Source organism: Tupaia chinensis, unplaced genomic scaffold (genome assembly GCF_000334495.1).
Source record: "Tupaia chinensis unplaced genomic scaffold, TupChi_1.0 Scaffold000447_1, whole genome shotgun sequence".
Taxonomy (NCBI): domain Eukaryota; kingdom Metazoa; phylum Chordata; class Mammalia; order Scandentia; family Tupaiidae; genus Tupaia; species Tupaia belangeri.
In genome coordinates, this window is record NW_006159952.1 from 244865 (window position 1) to 262095 (window position 17231).

Genomic DNA, 17231 nt, shown 5'->3' on the forward strand with positions numbered 1-17231 from the left:
CTCTCTGGTGAGCACACACACACTTTGGCAAGTTAAAAAGAAGAAGGAAGGGAGGAAAGAAAAAAAGAAAGAGAGAGAGAGAAGAAGAAGAGAGAGAGAGGAAGAAAGGAAAGAAGGAAGGAAAGAAGGAAGGAAGGAAGGAAGGAAAGAGAGGAAGGGAGGGAGGAAGGAATAAAGAAAGAAAAGGAAATACCATCAAATCAAATTTAATAACACATTTGTTTTAAGAATAAAATAACCTTTCTTATTAGTTCCAGAAATAGTACTCATTCTGTTGTTTCTACTTAGACAGCTTTTTTTCCTACTAACATCTAGTTGAGGTGTCTAAAAGACTTAGAACTGACTCCTCTGGGTATTCTTTCTCAAGACACCACACAGAGAAAAACCAAACCAGTCACAGACAGAAGAAACTCTGAGACAAGCAGTTATTTGTTTCCTGAGCTAACCCACTTCCTTTTTCACACGTTTCCTTCTCTTCACCACTGTGTTTTTTGAAATTAGCATCAAATTCTTGCAAAATAGATTTCTGGGCCTCAGGGTGGGAATCCAGGCAAATTCCAAGTCATGTCATTTTTAATGTAATCAGTGAGTAACAAAATGAGAGTCACAAATGAAGTATCATGTCACTACTACAGAAAACGCCCTGCAGTGTTTAATGATACTCCAGCCAAGGAATCTGAATCTTTTTTTTTTTTTTTGAAAGGTTTTTGCTATAGGGCGCAGGCGCTCGCCAGACAGACAAAGACAGAGAGACAGAAAGCGAGAAATCACCCCCCAGGGGGGATGGCAACGCCACAATCCCTTCTCCTCCGTTCTCCTCTTGGGATCCTGGGCACACATGCACATGCGCCGGTGTGAGTTTTAAGCCACCAGGTCCGGGACGCGAACCGCGGTCAACTACATGCAAGTCCAGTGACATAGCCATTACACTAACTGCTGGTCCCAGGAATCTGAATCTTTATGATCCATGCTTTGAGAAAACAAATGTTATCAAAATGAAAACTAAACACAGAAAAATTCCACGACTCTTGACTACTCATTGTGGAAAACTATGGTATCTTCCCCAAGGAGATCAATTTCTCAACCTTTCAAACCAAAGGCAAACTATAACCAGTTACTGGGTTTCTTCACTCTATACTTGTAAAGATAAAACTAGAAGTCTCATAACTAGAAAATTATATATTTTATTAGGCATATATCCTCAATGATGACTGGCTTAACTTTAATCACAGAGACACAAGAAGCTGAATAGAAATGTGGCTATCATAATTCTTCTGTGATAAGAAATATAAAATATAATTTTGAAAAATACAATTAGTTCTTAAGTAAATATAAAAATCTTCATTTATCTATAAACAATGAGTGATATCAAAAAAAAAACAGACAAAAGGAGTAAAGTCTTTTAAAATGTTTATTTCTGTCAGGACAGCTGACGATTTTCTGTAAATATTTTGGTTTATTATAATAAGCAATTCCCCCGACATGAAAAATCCACTCAAAATATCTCTATTTTTGAGGTAATCTCAAAAAAAAAAAAAAAAAAAAACCCTGACTTTTTTAAAGAAAAAAATTCTTTTTTAAAATTCCTTTAATGTGATAAATAGAAACAATCTTATTCTATTCTGGTGAACATAAAGATATTTTATACAGCAAAGTATCCAGTCACTCATTGGCAAACGGAAAGTGAGAAGTATGCATTTACAAGTTCTGCTCAGACACAGTGCAACACACTGCCACATTCATATATATTCTTTTTTTCTTTCTTTTTCTTTCTTTCTTTCTTTCTTTTTTTTTTTAAAACAGTTACCAACACTCTTCTGGCAAAGACAAGGTTTTGCAATGGCAAAAGCAACAGAAGTTTTAGATCTCAAGGCTCCAGAAGGGAATTAATCTGAGTCTTCATCATCAAGATAGTCCTCAGCATTGCTTAATGTTCGCACTGCATCTAAAAAGAATAGGGGGGAAGAAACAAAACAGGGAAATTACAGATGGCTCAGATTTTTGTTTCCACTTTCAAAGCTCTTGACAATTCAACAGATTATAATCTCTTTGACCCAGGGACCATACTTTTCCTGAAGATCTTTTTCTACCTTTGCTTTTCAATGTTAACTGTTAAGTTTCTGCTACTACAGAAGCTGACGATTCCACATGTCTGCATATTCCTTAGACGTATGTAAAAGAGCACACAGTGTTCAGGTAACATTCATCTATTCCAACAGAAAGCATGGACCGCATGCACCACGACCAAGCTGGAACACACCGGCAGCCACCCAGCTCGGACGCCTGTTTCCACACTCCTCTCCCAGAGACAAATGCACACATGGCTGCAGTCAGTCCACAGACTAAGGCCTTACCTGAAGGCAAGGTCACTGTGTAGAAAGATAACTAATGAGGGAAAGAAAGGAAAAGAAAGAGAATGAAAACACAGACCTTCAATTTCATTTTAGAAAATACTAAAAGGATACTCAGGAGGAAAAGACCAAAATGGGGGGGGGGGGGTTTTAAAAAAGAAAGAACTGGACCATCAAATGTAAATCAACATTGATCAGGACTCAAAAAGAAGACGTCTGATCTTTAACTGTCCACATCAGCTGTCTAGTCAAAGTTCTTATGGCAACAGATTATCCTACATAGAATTTTAGGGTGAAAAATCGAAGATGAGCACAGGTATATTGTTAGAGTCCAATAAATACATGTGGTTAACATCAGGATCATAGTCTCTAAACGTCATATCCCCAAGACTGCAATTTGGAGATATGACTGACTCCAAGTCTGGGGCAGGAAATCTAAAGGACAGACCTAAAACCCTCGTCACATGGTAAAGCAGGAATCCTATCAAATTAGCATCATGTGAAAAGGGCGTAGGGTCCAGCTTACAAGGGCCTCCACTACACAGACAGACTAGCAATCAAGCTATAATAATAATAGATGAAAGCATATCAAATATTTCAGCATACATTAAAATAACCCAGTAAGGTCCTTTAGGTAAATGATAGACAATCAGTCCATTATTTTGAAAACTATTAAATAAAGGGCAAAATCAAACATTTATCCCACTCCTGCTATATAGATCATTCTTCTGGGTAACCAAGCAATTGATGAAAGAAAGTTTTTCTTTATGGAATAGTAGATCAGCTAACAACTGAGGAAAGGCTGATTAAATTAGAATGTCTCCATTTTGCACCACATATAGATAATGATCACCAATGGATGTCAACAGCACAGGAAGAGTGACAACCAGATATGAAGGTGCCTCTGACAAAAGAATATGATATTCTGTATGATATATTCTACTCCACCTCTACAAAAGACAGATGACGAACAGATAGGTCCTAAATTGGTCCAAACCTCTAGATCTAACAGCCACTAAGCAAAACATAGTGATCCCAACCTTCAGGCACCAGGGACTGGCCTTGTGGAAGATAATTCCTCCACAGACGGAGGCAGAGAGTGGACGGTTTTTGTGCACATAAAATTGAGTTGAAGTTTATTGTGCCTTTTTTTCTTTATCCAAATTTTGAGTTAAAGCTTCATATGGTAACTGCATCCTGTTCAGACACTATGGTCTAAATTTTTGAAACTGCGTGGTGTTCACTAATAGTAAGAATAACAAGGTCAAAGCTAATTAAGGTCACAAACTTCGGTGAAACCCTTGAAGTCCAAATCTTCTTATATTGTAAATTGTACCCCTTCCAGTTTTGTTTCTTCTGGACTCTCCATACTTAACTGACAGTTACCTTTTTAAAACTTTGCACACATTAAGATTAAAATTGGGCCTCTACTGTGAAGATTCCTATTCCTCTTGTGTTTTAAGTGCAAACTAACATTTAAATGAACATTAGTATCAAGTAGTGCGGACATACGAATGCATTTGCTTGATTCAATTTGCTGTGACCTTACCAGTTTTGAATTGGAATTGCACCATTTCATAGATAGTGGAAACTAAGTATATTGCTGCACTTTTACGTTTTCAAAACAGTGTTTAAAAATTGCATTTTTTTAAACTGAGTTCTAAAAGACTAAAACGTTCTTTCAAAAGAGGCATCTAAATGTGTTTTGGTTTTTTTTAACCAAAAAAAAAAAAAGCTGCAATAAAAAAAAAAAAAAGAGTGGACGGTTTTTGGTCCAGGGATGACCGAAGAGCACCACATCCACCATGTGCCCTACTTCCACCACTCCCACATTGCAATATACAGTGAAACAATCACACGACAAGAGGGTTCATGCTCCCATGAGCATCCAATCCCATCCTGAACCCACAGGAGGAGCCCAGGCCGCAATTCAAGTAATGGAAGGTGGGCAAAGGGAGCGGCCTCCAGGCCACAGACCAGCACCGGTTGGGGACCCCTGATTAAAGGACAGCATTGTTGAGACAGGGAGGTAGTATTGGAATGCAATGAGCAATCCCCAAAGTAGAAAATTCAAGTCAGTTGAATCCATTTCTTTAATAAATATATTGCAGAGTTAAAAAAGGGGTAGAGGAGAAAAATAAACAGTGATTAAAAAAATAAACTAAGAAACCTATTTCCAATCACAAACTGAGCTTATGTGGACCTTGATCTAAATAAACTATAAGTAAATAAATAGATAAATAAGTAAACAAAGAATAAAAATTTATCAAAAATGGCAAATTTAGGCAATGGCAAGATACTCAACACTAAGGAGGTAGAACCAATTTATCTTCTATAAGAGAGAAAAGGAAAGATCAAGAAAAGTCAAGTGAATGCACAACAGAACAGAGGCAAGCTTCAGAAAAGAAAAACAAAACAAAACAAAACAAAACAAAACAAAAAACCAACTCTCTAAGCTAAAGACAAATAGCCAAACTCTTCCTCCTGTTTTGTTATTACAACCTTATCTATTGCCTATTTCAGCTATTCTGTGTCCTTCAATGGTTACTTTGGCTATTTTAATCTTGTTTCTCCTATTAAGAAGAGAAAGAAGACTTTGCATGGGACAAACTACAGCTCATTGCAAATCAACAGCTAGGCACGAGCCAGGCAAATACATTTCTCTCCTTCCTTCCTTTTATGGAGGCAGTTTTCTCTGGAAACTTCCCAGGTGGTCAGATGCTGAGTGAGGAGCTGTATCTCTTTCTAGTACATCCCAGGGCATGGCCAGCAAAAATGGTCAATAACGGGTTGTCCAAAAAGTCATGTTGTATTTTTCTGCTTTTCTATGCAAAAATGTGTCCGGACTTTTCCAACAACCTAAAAGATAGGCCATATCTATCTTGAATTCATTTTTCCTCAATCCCACTATCCTGGGTTCACACAACCCACAAAAAGCATCAGCACTTAAACATACACACAAATAACAAATAATTGGTGGAGAAATGAACAGAATCACATGGATGAATCTCATAGACCAATGTAAGTGAAAGAAGTTAGACACACGAAAATACATAGTGTTTGATTACATTTATTTATATTTAGTTATAGACGGGCAACTAATCTATGATGAGAGAAGCAGAAGATACTGAAGGACGCTTCTGAAGTGGGGAAATGTTCTCTAGTTTGATCTAGATTGTGGTAGACAGCTGTAAGCAGGCTAAAACAAAACTCATCAATCTGGGTCAGCCCTATAACACAGTACCGTGCAAAGGCTGAATCCCACATGGCCACGCAGGGTTCAATTCCCAGCCCTGGCAGCTTGCAAAACACATCAGTCATACACACACATGTTCGGCATGCTGAAGGAATGGAGAATTTGGGTAAAAGAACTGCAGTGGGACATGGCCCCCTTAGGGGGGAGTGGTGCTTTCTCTCTCCCTTTCTCCCTTATGCATGCACATCCCTTCTGATATGAAAAGAAAGAAAGAAGGAAGGAAAAAAAAAAGAAAAAAAAAGTGTCAATCTGTAAACTTAAGATTTATCCACTTTATACAATGAAAATTATATCTCAACTTGTAAAACTTAGAAAAAAATATATTTAAAGGGCTCAACTCTCAAGTATGGCCCTGACTCCACCTCCATATCCCAAAGTTATCCTGTATAGTAACTGCAACATGTCAATTATTTTGTCCCTATAAAAAAAATCCAAGCTACATTTTTTTATAGCAGACAACAATATCAGAATATGCCTTTTCCAGTTTAGAGTTCATGCTGGCAATTAATTATTACCATGAAAAATGAAATAGGGGGACGAGCAGTTAGCATAATGGCTATGTCGCTGGACTCCCACATAGTCGACCGCGGTTTGCGTCCCAGACCCGGTGGTTTAAAACTCACGCCAGGCGTGTGTGTGTGTGTGCCCAAGATCCCGAGAGGAGAATGGAGGAGAAGGGATTGCGGCGTGGCCATTCCCCCTGGGGGGTGATTTCTCACTTTCTGCCTCTCTGTTTCTCTGTCTGTCTGGTGAGCGCACGTGCCCTATAGCAAAAAAAAAAACTCTCAAAAAAAAAAAAGAAAGAAAGAAATAGGAAAAGTCACTTCTTGGCTCCATCCGCCAGGCCCAAGATGACCTCGCTGGTGAATCCATTATCTATCAGTATGAGAGTAGGAAAGGTAGACTTAAGACACTTGGAGTGAACATAGAAGAGCACCCACCTCTCAGTCCTATTCTACAAAGGCTACAAAAAGGTGAGGGGGACAAAAGTGAAGAGTCCACCACCTGCTTCCCCCAGCTCCAGTGGGTCACAGGTAGGTTTCTGGGTGCAGCTCTCTGGGGTCTCAGGAGGTTTGGCATTTCCCTTGGTTATCACAGTCAAGGTCACCATACGTATGTGATTCTGATAACCAACAGGAAGTCAATGGCAGACAGGAAGTTAGGCCACAGTCCTACTTCCTGACCCAGCCAAGTCAGCAAGGAGTAGGAGCTCAACCTCAAGCAAAAGTGTCTCTCCCACGTGGCTGCAGATAGCACTTCTCGATTAGAATGTGGCCGGGAGCAGCAGCTCAGATAGAAAGTATGTCTCCTTCCTCTCCATCTATCCACGAGTAATTACTTTAAAGAAAATTTGCTCTGCCAGTGAATATTCACCTAAATATCTGAAGCTTAAAAAAAAAAAAAATTAAAATTGAGACAAAGGGACCAGCAGATGGCATAATGGTTACATAGCTGGACTCCCACACAGTTGACTGTGGTTTGCATCTTGGACCTAGTGGTTTAAAACTCACACCAAGAACATGTGAGTAACTGCCCAAAATCCCAAGAGGACAATGGAGGAGAAGGGATTGCAGTGTGGTCATCCCCCCTAGGGGGGTGATTTCTCGCTTTCTGTCTCTTTGTCTCTCTCTGGACAGCACATACACCCTACAGCAAAAATCTTTAAAAAATGTAAATAAACAAATAAATAAAATTTAAGACAAAGACATATGAAGGACAAAGGAAATAGTATGATGAGGATTTTATGATAGGTGAGTAGGAGAGCTCTGGGAAACTCTTAAACCATGAAGAAAGGGGAACTGTTCACCACTTTTGATTTATTAAAACAGCAGACGAGGGGATCGACTTTATTTTGTTGCTTCTGCTAGGAATAGTATGAGACAGTAAAACATTGCCTCTTCTCATAAAACTAGGGATACGTGAAGGAAAAAATAGTTTTCCAAGAGTTCAAAAATTAATGGCAATTTAATTAAATTTATAAGAACATAAAAAGCAATCAGTATTTCAATACCCACAGTAAGCACTGTGAAAGAGAGAATACCCTCAACTTAAGGAAACAAATATACTTAGCCTCCATAATAGAAATCTGTTTTCTCAAAAGTCATTTTGGTGATTCTCTCTGCCAACATGGATCAATTAAACTTTACACTGAAGCAATACTGAAAGATTTGGAATGCCAACTTGCAAAATCTGAGTCCTTTATTATAATAGTTTCTTTCTAGAAAATGGCGAAAAAAGATTGTATCAATGTTTGCTTATACTTAAAATGGTATCAAAGAGCCCCTCCACACGAACCTTCTTTCATGTTTCTTTTTTCTAGCTCTCTGGATTTGATATGAGCTAGAAGGCTAATAACGAATGAGAAGGAGAAAAAGGAGGGGCAGATAGGAGGAAGAGTTTAAGGCACATCCTCTCAGCATTTCTTTCAGGAATTATCATATTAGAATGAACCTCGGGGGACAGGTCAGTCTCATGGTCTCATGATTAAGGGAGTCAAATCCAATATGGCTGACCATGGTTAGAATCCCAGCTCCATCAGCCTGGAAAACAAGCTGGGCATGGATATGTACACGTGACAGGATGCAGAAATGAAGAAAGGATTGCAGCAATGATCACACCCCATTAGTAAGTGCTTTCTCCCTCTCTCTTTCTGTCTGTGGTAAGCACAGTCACCTTCTTGCAATTTAGACTTTTTTTTTTTTTTTAAGATTTTTACCATAGGGCATGTGTGCTCACTGGAGTCAGACAGAGAGAGGGAAAGTAAGAAATCACCCCCCAGGAGCGATGGCCACACCACAATCCCTTCTCCTCCTGGGATTTTACACATGTACACACACATGGCGCCCAGCATGGTTTTCAAGTTGTCAGGTCTGGAACTTGAATGATGGTCAGTCATGTGGGAGTCCAGTTCCTTAACCACTACCCCACCTACTGGCTCTCCTCTGGCAATTAAAAAAATACGGAATCATTCTAGGGAGCAGCGCACTCAATAGGCTACAAAAAGAGAGGTCAAATAAACAGCAACTTTCTGAATAATAATGAAGAGCAATGCAAATGTGTTGAACCATTTTTTTTCCAAAACAATCACACAAGCTTACTTTTTTTTCAGACATATTCTCTCACACAAACAGATAATTTTGTAATGAAGAATGAATACCTAAACTCTGCTTATAAAATCCACCCATAGTACAATGAATAAATTTCAAAATGTTTAGCAAACTCTAGAATAATAATCTATGTTATTGACACTTTATTTTAAAGTAAAACAAAATATAATCATGGAGTTACTGAAAGTTTAATTTTTAAAAATTTAGTGTTAATCACTCATAAATATCTGAAATGAGACAACGGAGACCACAGTTCTTTGAAAAGGACTATAATGCAAACCAAGGTGATGGGGACTGGACTGTAAAGAACAAATGAAATACAAAAAAGAATAGGAAGGGGCCAGTGGATGGCGTAGGGATTAAGATACTAGACTTACACATGGTCAACCACAGTTCAAGTCCTGGACCGGCAGCTTGAAACTCACACTAGGCCTGTGTGCATATGTGACCAAAACCCCAGGAGTAGAAAGGATTATGGTGTGGCCATCCCCTGGTGGTGGTGGGGGGTGAATTCTCATTTTCTCTCTCTCTGTCTCCATCTGTCTCTCCAATAAAAACATGTGATCTCAAGCAAAAATCTGTCTCTTAAATAAATAAATAAATAAATAAATAGATAAATAAATAAATAAAACACTGTCTCTTCAAATTTCTGTGTGACTAATGCTATTCTAATATGTTGGAGGTGCTGATTTACATCAGGAATACATTATCTAACTTCAGAATCATCTAAAGACTTGATGGAGAAAAGAATACTTCCCAGTACTAAGTTGGTTAGTCATGAGGAGGCCAGAGGAGAAAGAAGGATTTAAGATAAGTACCTGTTCCCTGTTTCTTTTTCAGGAGAGATGCGCAGGCAGCATTCGTAGCCATGTCGAAGGCCAGCTTCTTCTCGTTGTTTCTTAAGTCTGTTCTAGCACCTTCCCAGCACAAGAAAAGTAAATGAGTCTCTTGAAGACCACCTATTACAACAGCAGCCTAGCCTCTTCCTAACAACACAAATCACTTTTGGCAAGACCAATTCTGGCCCAAAAGCAAACATCCTACACGTATTAAAACTTTCTTAAAACAGTATATTTGGCATCTTTATTCAGGGAGCTTGTCCCTGTACCTGTGATAATTATGCTTAGCTGAAATACAGCCTTTCTCCTTGAGTCCCTGTAGAATTGCATATGAACCTTGCAGTGAAGAGTTTACCATCCTTGCAGCAAATCCTAAATCATCCTTGGACCCAGGGTAGACATGAGCCTCTGCATGAACTTTGGAGCTTAAATTCACATGCCCTTTGCAAAGACCAAGTGGGTGGAGCTTCAGGGGGTTGATATCATATGCAAATTAGCAGAACAGCCACATGAGAAGACCCAGAGGCAAATCACTATTCCTGTAAACCATCTTCTGTCTACTTCTTTCTTTACCTTTATTCTGCTCAACATTGCATCAGAATCCACAAAAATATTTGCATTGTTAAAGGATTCAAAAATACAGAAGAATGTGAACAAGATTTTAAGTCTCATTTCAGCTATCATCTTCTACCCTACCCAGAGGTAAAACCATTCTTAACAAATGAGTGTGAGTTCTTGTCTATTCCACAACATTTCATTTACAGACATATATGTACAAACACACAAAATCATACTACATGTATTTGTCTGTAATATCTGTGTTTTAGCTTAATAATATGTAACGGTACTCTTTTCTTAGTAGTACACATACTTATATCTCAACCTATTTAAATGTCTAGAAGTATTCCATTTTATAAATGTTCCAAAACTTTATTGAATTGCTATTCCAGCGATTTTCATGATCACGAATACTGTAATGAATATCCTTGAACATCTTTGTTCATGTGAATTTCTAAAGAATGGTTTTCTACAGGTGGTGCTGAAAAGTTAAGCTATATACATTTTATTTATTTATTTATTTATTTATTTATTTATTTAAGATTATTGCCATATGGCTTATGTACTCACTGGCAAGAGACAGAAGTAGAGTGAAAGAAAATGAAAAATCACCCCCCTAGGGGGGGATAGCCACACTGCAATCCCTTCTCCTCCGTTCTTCCCCTGGGATGTTGGGCATGCATGCAAAATGCCCGATGCAGTTTCAAGCCTCCAAGACTTGAATCAGGTCAGCTGTGTGGAAATCCAGCACCTTTACCACCACACCACCTGCTAGCCTCAGGCTTCATACATTTATAATTCTGCTGCTACAGTCAGATTGCTTTTCAGTAAACAAAAATGTAAGCATCCCCAAAATTTACAGGCATAAAGATTGTGAGTCAAGGAAAAAATAGTATGTTTAATTAGAAATACAGTGATCTTATATCAAAATCTCTTTCTTGGAGGACCAGCAGATGGCAAAAAGGTTAAGTTGCTGGACTCCCATGTAGTCAACTGCAGTTCGAATCTCGGACCTGGTAGCTTAAAACTCAAGCCAGGCACGTGTATGTGTGTACCCAAGATCCCAAGATGAATATGGAGGAGGAGGGACCGCAGTATGACCATCCCACTAGGGAATGATTTCTTGTTTTCTATCTCTCTGGCAAGTGCACGTGCCTTATAGTAAAAATCTCTCTCTCTCTCAAAAAAAATCTTTCCCCTAAGCAGATCTATATCTATTCATGAGTAGAGTTATATGAAAAACTTCACTATCTCAGTGTGCTCTGAGTCAAAAAACTCCCAAGGGCTGATCGTCCTGTAACTATCCATATCTTATATTAAACTATACTTTAGAACTTATAAATCCAATTTCTCTCAAGACAGGAAATATTCTAAAAATATTTAGAGAAGAAACATAACTGTTTCCTGTAGCCCTCTTGACCAGCACTGCCCAACATAAACAGTGCAAGTCACAAATGTCATGAAAGTAAATTTTAATAATATAGTTTATTGGAGCTAACAGGTGGTATTGTGGTTACAGCACTGGACTCTCATGTGGCCGACTGTAGTTTGAGTCCTGGACCCAACAGCTTGAAAATCATGCTGGGCACATGTGTTTGAATGCCAAAAAATCCCAGGAGGAAAATGGAGAAGGTATTGTGTATGGCCCTCCCTTCTATAGAGTGATTCCTCACTTTTCCTCTCACTCTCTCTCTGTTTCTCTCCAATGAGCACATGTACTCTATGGCAAAAACATTAAAAATGATGACAATAATAACAATTTATTTTAATCAGTATTTCCAAAATGCTATCATTACACACATAATCAATACAAAAATTACTGTAATATTTTACCTTTTTTACACTTAGTCTTTGAAATCTAGTGTGCATTTTACACTTACATTTCATTTCCACCAACCTCATTTCAAGAGCTCAGTAGTACGTGTGGCTAGTGGCTGCACTATTGGAGAACGTAGCTGTTAACATAACCTTTAGGGGTGCTGCAGTGGTCCTCACAGTGTCTGACCTAGACCTGGGCCTTATGTCATCAACACACTTAAAATCAAAAACACATATCTCACATAGAATTACAGTATTCCTCAGAGGATCTTCAATGGCAGCCATTCATGATGTTTGGCTTGAGGAGTCAAACATCATCTTCTAGACTAGAGTATGGTACAGGGTGATAGGCCTCACCCTCTGTAAAGGTTAATATTTATGGGGCAAATAGATTGATGCTTGGTCCATAATCTCACTGATCTCTCTGACTTGGGTAAAAATAGATGATTAAGGTATCCTCTTTCTCTATGCATGCAATTCCTACTCTGTCAATGCAATACATTGCACCCACAGAGTTCTTTCTTATCTATCAAGATTTTCCCATGAGAACAAGCAGCTCAGCAACTTTATGGCTACAGCTTTCTCAGCAGGATCTCCCCTCTGTGTGCATGCACACTCATGCACACACATGCACACACACACGTACGCACACAGACATACGCACGCACACACACCTTCTGTTATTTACTTTCTGCAGAACTATACAGTAAGTTCTTACTAAAAGAGTTGAACATATGTACAGTCACACTGCATAACAATGCATGGTCAACAACAGTGTATGCGACAGTGGTCCCCCAAGATTCTAACAGGCTCTAGCAGATAGCCTAAGTGTATAGTAGGTTATGCACTACCAAGGTTTGTGTAAATACACTCTAGGATGTTTGCACAATGATGTAATCACCTAATGATGCAATTCTTTGAATGTATCTCCATCATTAAATGAATACATGACTATAATTTTAAAGCTTGCCAAGGTTTTAATGTATAATAAAAGCTAACATCAATCAACCCCAATAATTCCATCTTATCATAACAACTCTGATATGGACAGAACAGAGTGGAAATCCCAGTTTTAAAGTAAGAAGACTATTATTCTTCCTATTACTTAAAATGATATCATTTGATGTCATCTGCTTTTCATTTTTTGTTTGTTTTTTGTTTTGTTTTAGAGAGATTTTTTTATAGGGTGCATGCACTTGCCAGAGAGATAGAGAGACAGAGAGTGAGAAATCACCCCCCCAAGGGGGATGACCACATTGTAATCCTTCTCCTCCATTCTCCTCTTGGGATTTTGGGTGGGCAAACAGGCACTGGGCCTGATGTGAGTTTTAAGCCACAGGATCCGGGACTCAAACCGCAGTTGACTACATGGGAGTACAACGATGTAACCATTACACCATCTGCTGGTCCCCCAATGTCATCTGCTTTTCAAGGTAAGCACACACAAGATAAACTCAGCATGAACTTTACCTTTCGCCAGAAGCAACTGGACAATGTCTGCGTAACCCTTCCAGGCAGCGGCATGTAAAGCTGTGTCTCCCAATTTGTTCTACGGGTGATAAAAAGGGAAAGTAGTATTTTCAAAATAGAGAATGGATTGAAAGCACACTCCAATTTAGGTGTAGTCAAATTAAGCAAAAATGAGAACAGAGAATCATAAAAACTCCAAAGAGAACAGGAACGAAGATTCAAGAAACAAGAGGTGAGTCATTTTGGGGAGATGAAATGGGGTGTAGGAGTAGAAACTGTCTTGGCAGAGGATGAGCTGGGATGCGGATGCCCGAGGAGATGGAGACATCTGAGGGAAGCAAGCAGACTAGAGACTGGAGATTCCTGGGGACACTAAGCACAATTAGCCACATGTGGGTAAAAGCAGGAGTTCCGGGTCAAAGAACTCACGGGAACTAACTGCAACTCCAGAGTACCTACACCTCCCCTTGCTACTAGACGACCCAGTAAGGATAGCTGAGTACCTTCTTGAGAAATGAACCGAATAGTTTCCAAGTTCATGGACACTAGGCTTAGGAGAAGATGGTGATAAGGTCAGAAACTAAAATCTGAGGGTTACGTGAAAAACCTATAAAGTTCATAGTAAAATACCCCACTGAGCTACCTTTACTTACCCCACTGCTCCCATGCATGCAGTCAAGTGGATACTCCCAGCTAAAAGACTACAAGAGTCTCCTCTGGTGAAAAAGAACAGACCCTCAGAGGGGAAAAGGAGGGAGTGTACTTATCTCAGTTGGATGTTAGTCAACAAAATAGCCAGGACTTCCCCAGCTCAACCTCTGGAGAAATTCACTAGCCAGCATGTCCCACCAAGCACATACGACTTCTAATTAGACTTTAAAATAAATGGATAGAGCCAACCCTGTGGCTTAGTGATTAAGGGAGTTGGAACCTCATGGCTGGCCATGCAATTCAAAGCCTAGACTCAGTGGCTTAAAAAGCCTACCATGCACTTGTGCATGTGTGCTCAAAATTCAACATGAGAGAGGAATGGAGAAGTGATTGTGGTAGGACTATAGACCATGGAAGGGATACTTTCTCTTCCTCTCTCTCTCTGTCTCTCCAGTGAGTACATGCACCCTCTGGCAAATTTTAAAAAATAATAAATAAATGGATAGACAAAGATACTAGGCATTTGAAGAAAACCTCAAAAAACAAAATAAATGGATGGGACCAGCAGATGGCATAATGGTCATGTCACTGGATTCCCACGAAGTTGACCATAGTTCTAGTCCCAGACTCAGCAGCTTAAAACTCATGCTAGGCACATGGAGGGAAAGGTATTGCAGCGTGACCACCCCCCTGGGGGAGTGACCTCTTGCTTTCTGTCTCTCTGTCTCTGTCTGGCTGGCAAGCATATGCACCCTATAGCAAAAATCTCTCTCTCAAAAAATAAATAAATAAGTGGATCTCAAAGAGAAAATACATAGTAAATAGCAGAAAATAGGGGTTTTAAAGCTATAATTAATATAGCAGAGAGATGCAAGATGATATTGGATCAAGAAACCAAAAAAAAGAAGCTATTTAAAACTAACCATAAGAGCTAATGATAAGCAGAATTCTAAGAGGGCCCACAAGACCCCTACCTGCCAGTATAGACCTCTTACATAATTCCTTCTCTTAGAATGTGAGTGAGGTCTGTCAGTATAACAGGCTAATATTTCTATGATTATGTTTCTAGTCTACTTATGCTTAATTCATCAAAAAGGAGATTATTTTTTGGTGGGCATGACCTAATCAGGTAGACCCTTAAAAATACAGATGAAGGGGCCGAGAGAAAGTCTCCTGCTGGTTTTGAGAAAGTAAACAAGCAATCATGTTGTGAATGATCCTATAAAACCTGAGGACCTCAGTACTACATTTGCAAGAAACTTATTTCTTCCAACAACCTGAAAGAGCTTGGAAGAGGACCCCAAGTTCCAGCCGACACTTTGGTTGCAGCCAAAGAGACCCTGAGCAGAGGGACCAGCAGTTAGTATAATGACTATGTCGCTGGACTCCCATGCAGTCGGCCGTGTCAAGTCCCAGATCCGGTGGCTTAAACTCACGCCAGGTGCGTGTACATGCGTGCCCAAGATCCCGAGAGGAGAATGGAGGAAAAGGGATTGTGGCGTGGCCATCCCCCTGGGGGGTGATTTCTCGCTTTCTGTCTCTCTGTCTCTTTCTTTCTGGCGAGCACACATGCCCTATAGCAAAAACCTCTCAAAAAAAAAAAAAAAAAAGACCCTGAGCAGAGACTCTAAGTATGCCATGACCAATATTCTGACCTACACAAACTATAAGCAGCTAAACAGGTGGTAATTTGCTACACATCAACAGAAAACTAATATAGAGCTCTAGGGCATTAAAAAGATAACCACAACAAAAGATCAAAGAAAGAAAATCTCTGAGAAATACTAAGATTACTGGAAATTCAATCCAAGAGGTACAACATCCCACTTTGTTGTTCCAGAAGCAATACAACAAAGGAAATGATCTGATTAAAAACTACTAAAGAAATAATACTAGGAAAATCTCTCAAGATGGGAGTTCTTCATAGTAATTGTGACAAGACAAACATGAAGATTGTGGTGAAAAGGAAACTCTCCTATACTGTGAGAATGTAAACTAGTACAGCCACTGTGGAGACTAATATGGAGAGTCCTCAAAGACCTACAAATAGAACCACCACATGATCCAGCGATTCCACTCCTGGGTATCTACCCAAAGAATAGGAAAAAGCTCAGTCAAAAAAGTGCTTGCACATTCATGTTTATTGTGGCATTATTTTCAACTTCTGAGACATGGAAGCATGGACCAGCAGTTAGCATAATGGCTATGTCGCTGGACTCCCACGCAGTCAACCACGGTTCGTGTCCCAGACCCGGTGGCTTAAAACTCACGCCGGGCGAGTGTGCGTGCGTGCCCAAGATCCCAAGAGGAGTACAGAGGAGAAGGGACTGCGGCAAGGCCATCCCCCCTGGAGGGTGATTTCTTGCTTTCTGTCTCTCTGTCTCTCTCTGTCTGGCGAGCGCAAAAAAAACCCCCCAAAAAAAAAAAAAAAAAAAAAGACATGGAAGCAACCCAAAAGTCCACAAGCAGATGAATGGATTGAAAATTTATGGCACATATACACTATGAAATACTACTGAGCCATAAAAAAACAAGACCCTGGGATTTGATAGAAAGTAGACAAATGTGGAAGATTTACTACTGAATGAAGCAAGCCAGACTATAAAGGAGAGACATTGTATGTCCCCACTTAATATATACCAACTGTCCACACGCTATGGCAGAAACTGAAAGATTGGAGGATACAGAACCATGGAGAACGTTGCAGATACTGGAGACAGTGTGTGAGGAGATTGGGAGGCAAGGGAGGGTGAGAAGAAGGGATTCAAGGAGAAAAATTGCAAGACAAGACATTTAAGGAACACAGCAATAGAAGATTGTTGATGATAACATGTCTGATAATATCTTTAACAGGACTTGTGTGTAGTGTTTTTATGCTGGGAAAATTATTTCTACAAGATGTGGTGATGTACAGTGATTGAATGTATAATATAAAAAAGGGAAAAAATTAATTTAAAGAAAGACACATAGGAAAGCACATCATTATAAAAGGCGGCTAGATCTCACATGGTCAACAGTGTAATTCCAAGTCCTGAACCCAGGAGCTTTAAAAACACACCAGGCACAGGCACCTGCATACCCAAAATTCTGAAAAGAGGAAGAAATGAAGGAAAAGGGATTGTACAGTGACCATTCCCATGAGGGGGAAAAGGTGCTTTCTCAATTTCCCTCTCTTACTCTT

At 39.4% G+C, this 17231-nt stretch overlaps 1 protein-coding gene across 1 annotated transcript in view; it reads right to left on the minus strand.

Annotated features, from left to right (window-relative positions):
* Positions 1–1564: 1564 nt before the first annotated feature.
* OSTF1 (osteoclast stimulating factor 1) overlaps positions 1565–17231 on the minus strand; it is a 69455-nt gene continuing 53788 nt past the window's right edge. Inside the window, exons 8-10 of the mRNA XM_006155322.1 lie at positions 13400–13478; positions 9533–9631; positions 1565–1945 (exon numbers count right to left, since the gene is read on the minus strand). Of these exons, the coding sequence (XP_006155384.1) occupies positions 1887–1945; positions 9533–9631; positions 13400–13478 (237 nt within the window). The 3' untranslated portion in view covers positions 1565–1886. The remainder of the gene's footprint in view (positions 1946–9532; positions 9632–13399; positions 13479–17231) is intronic.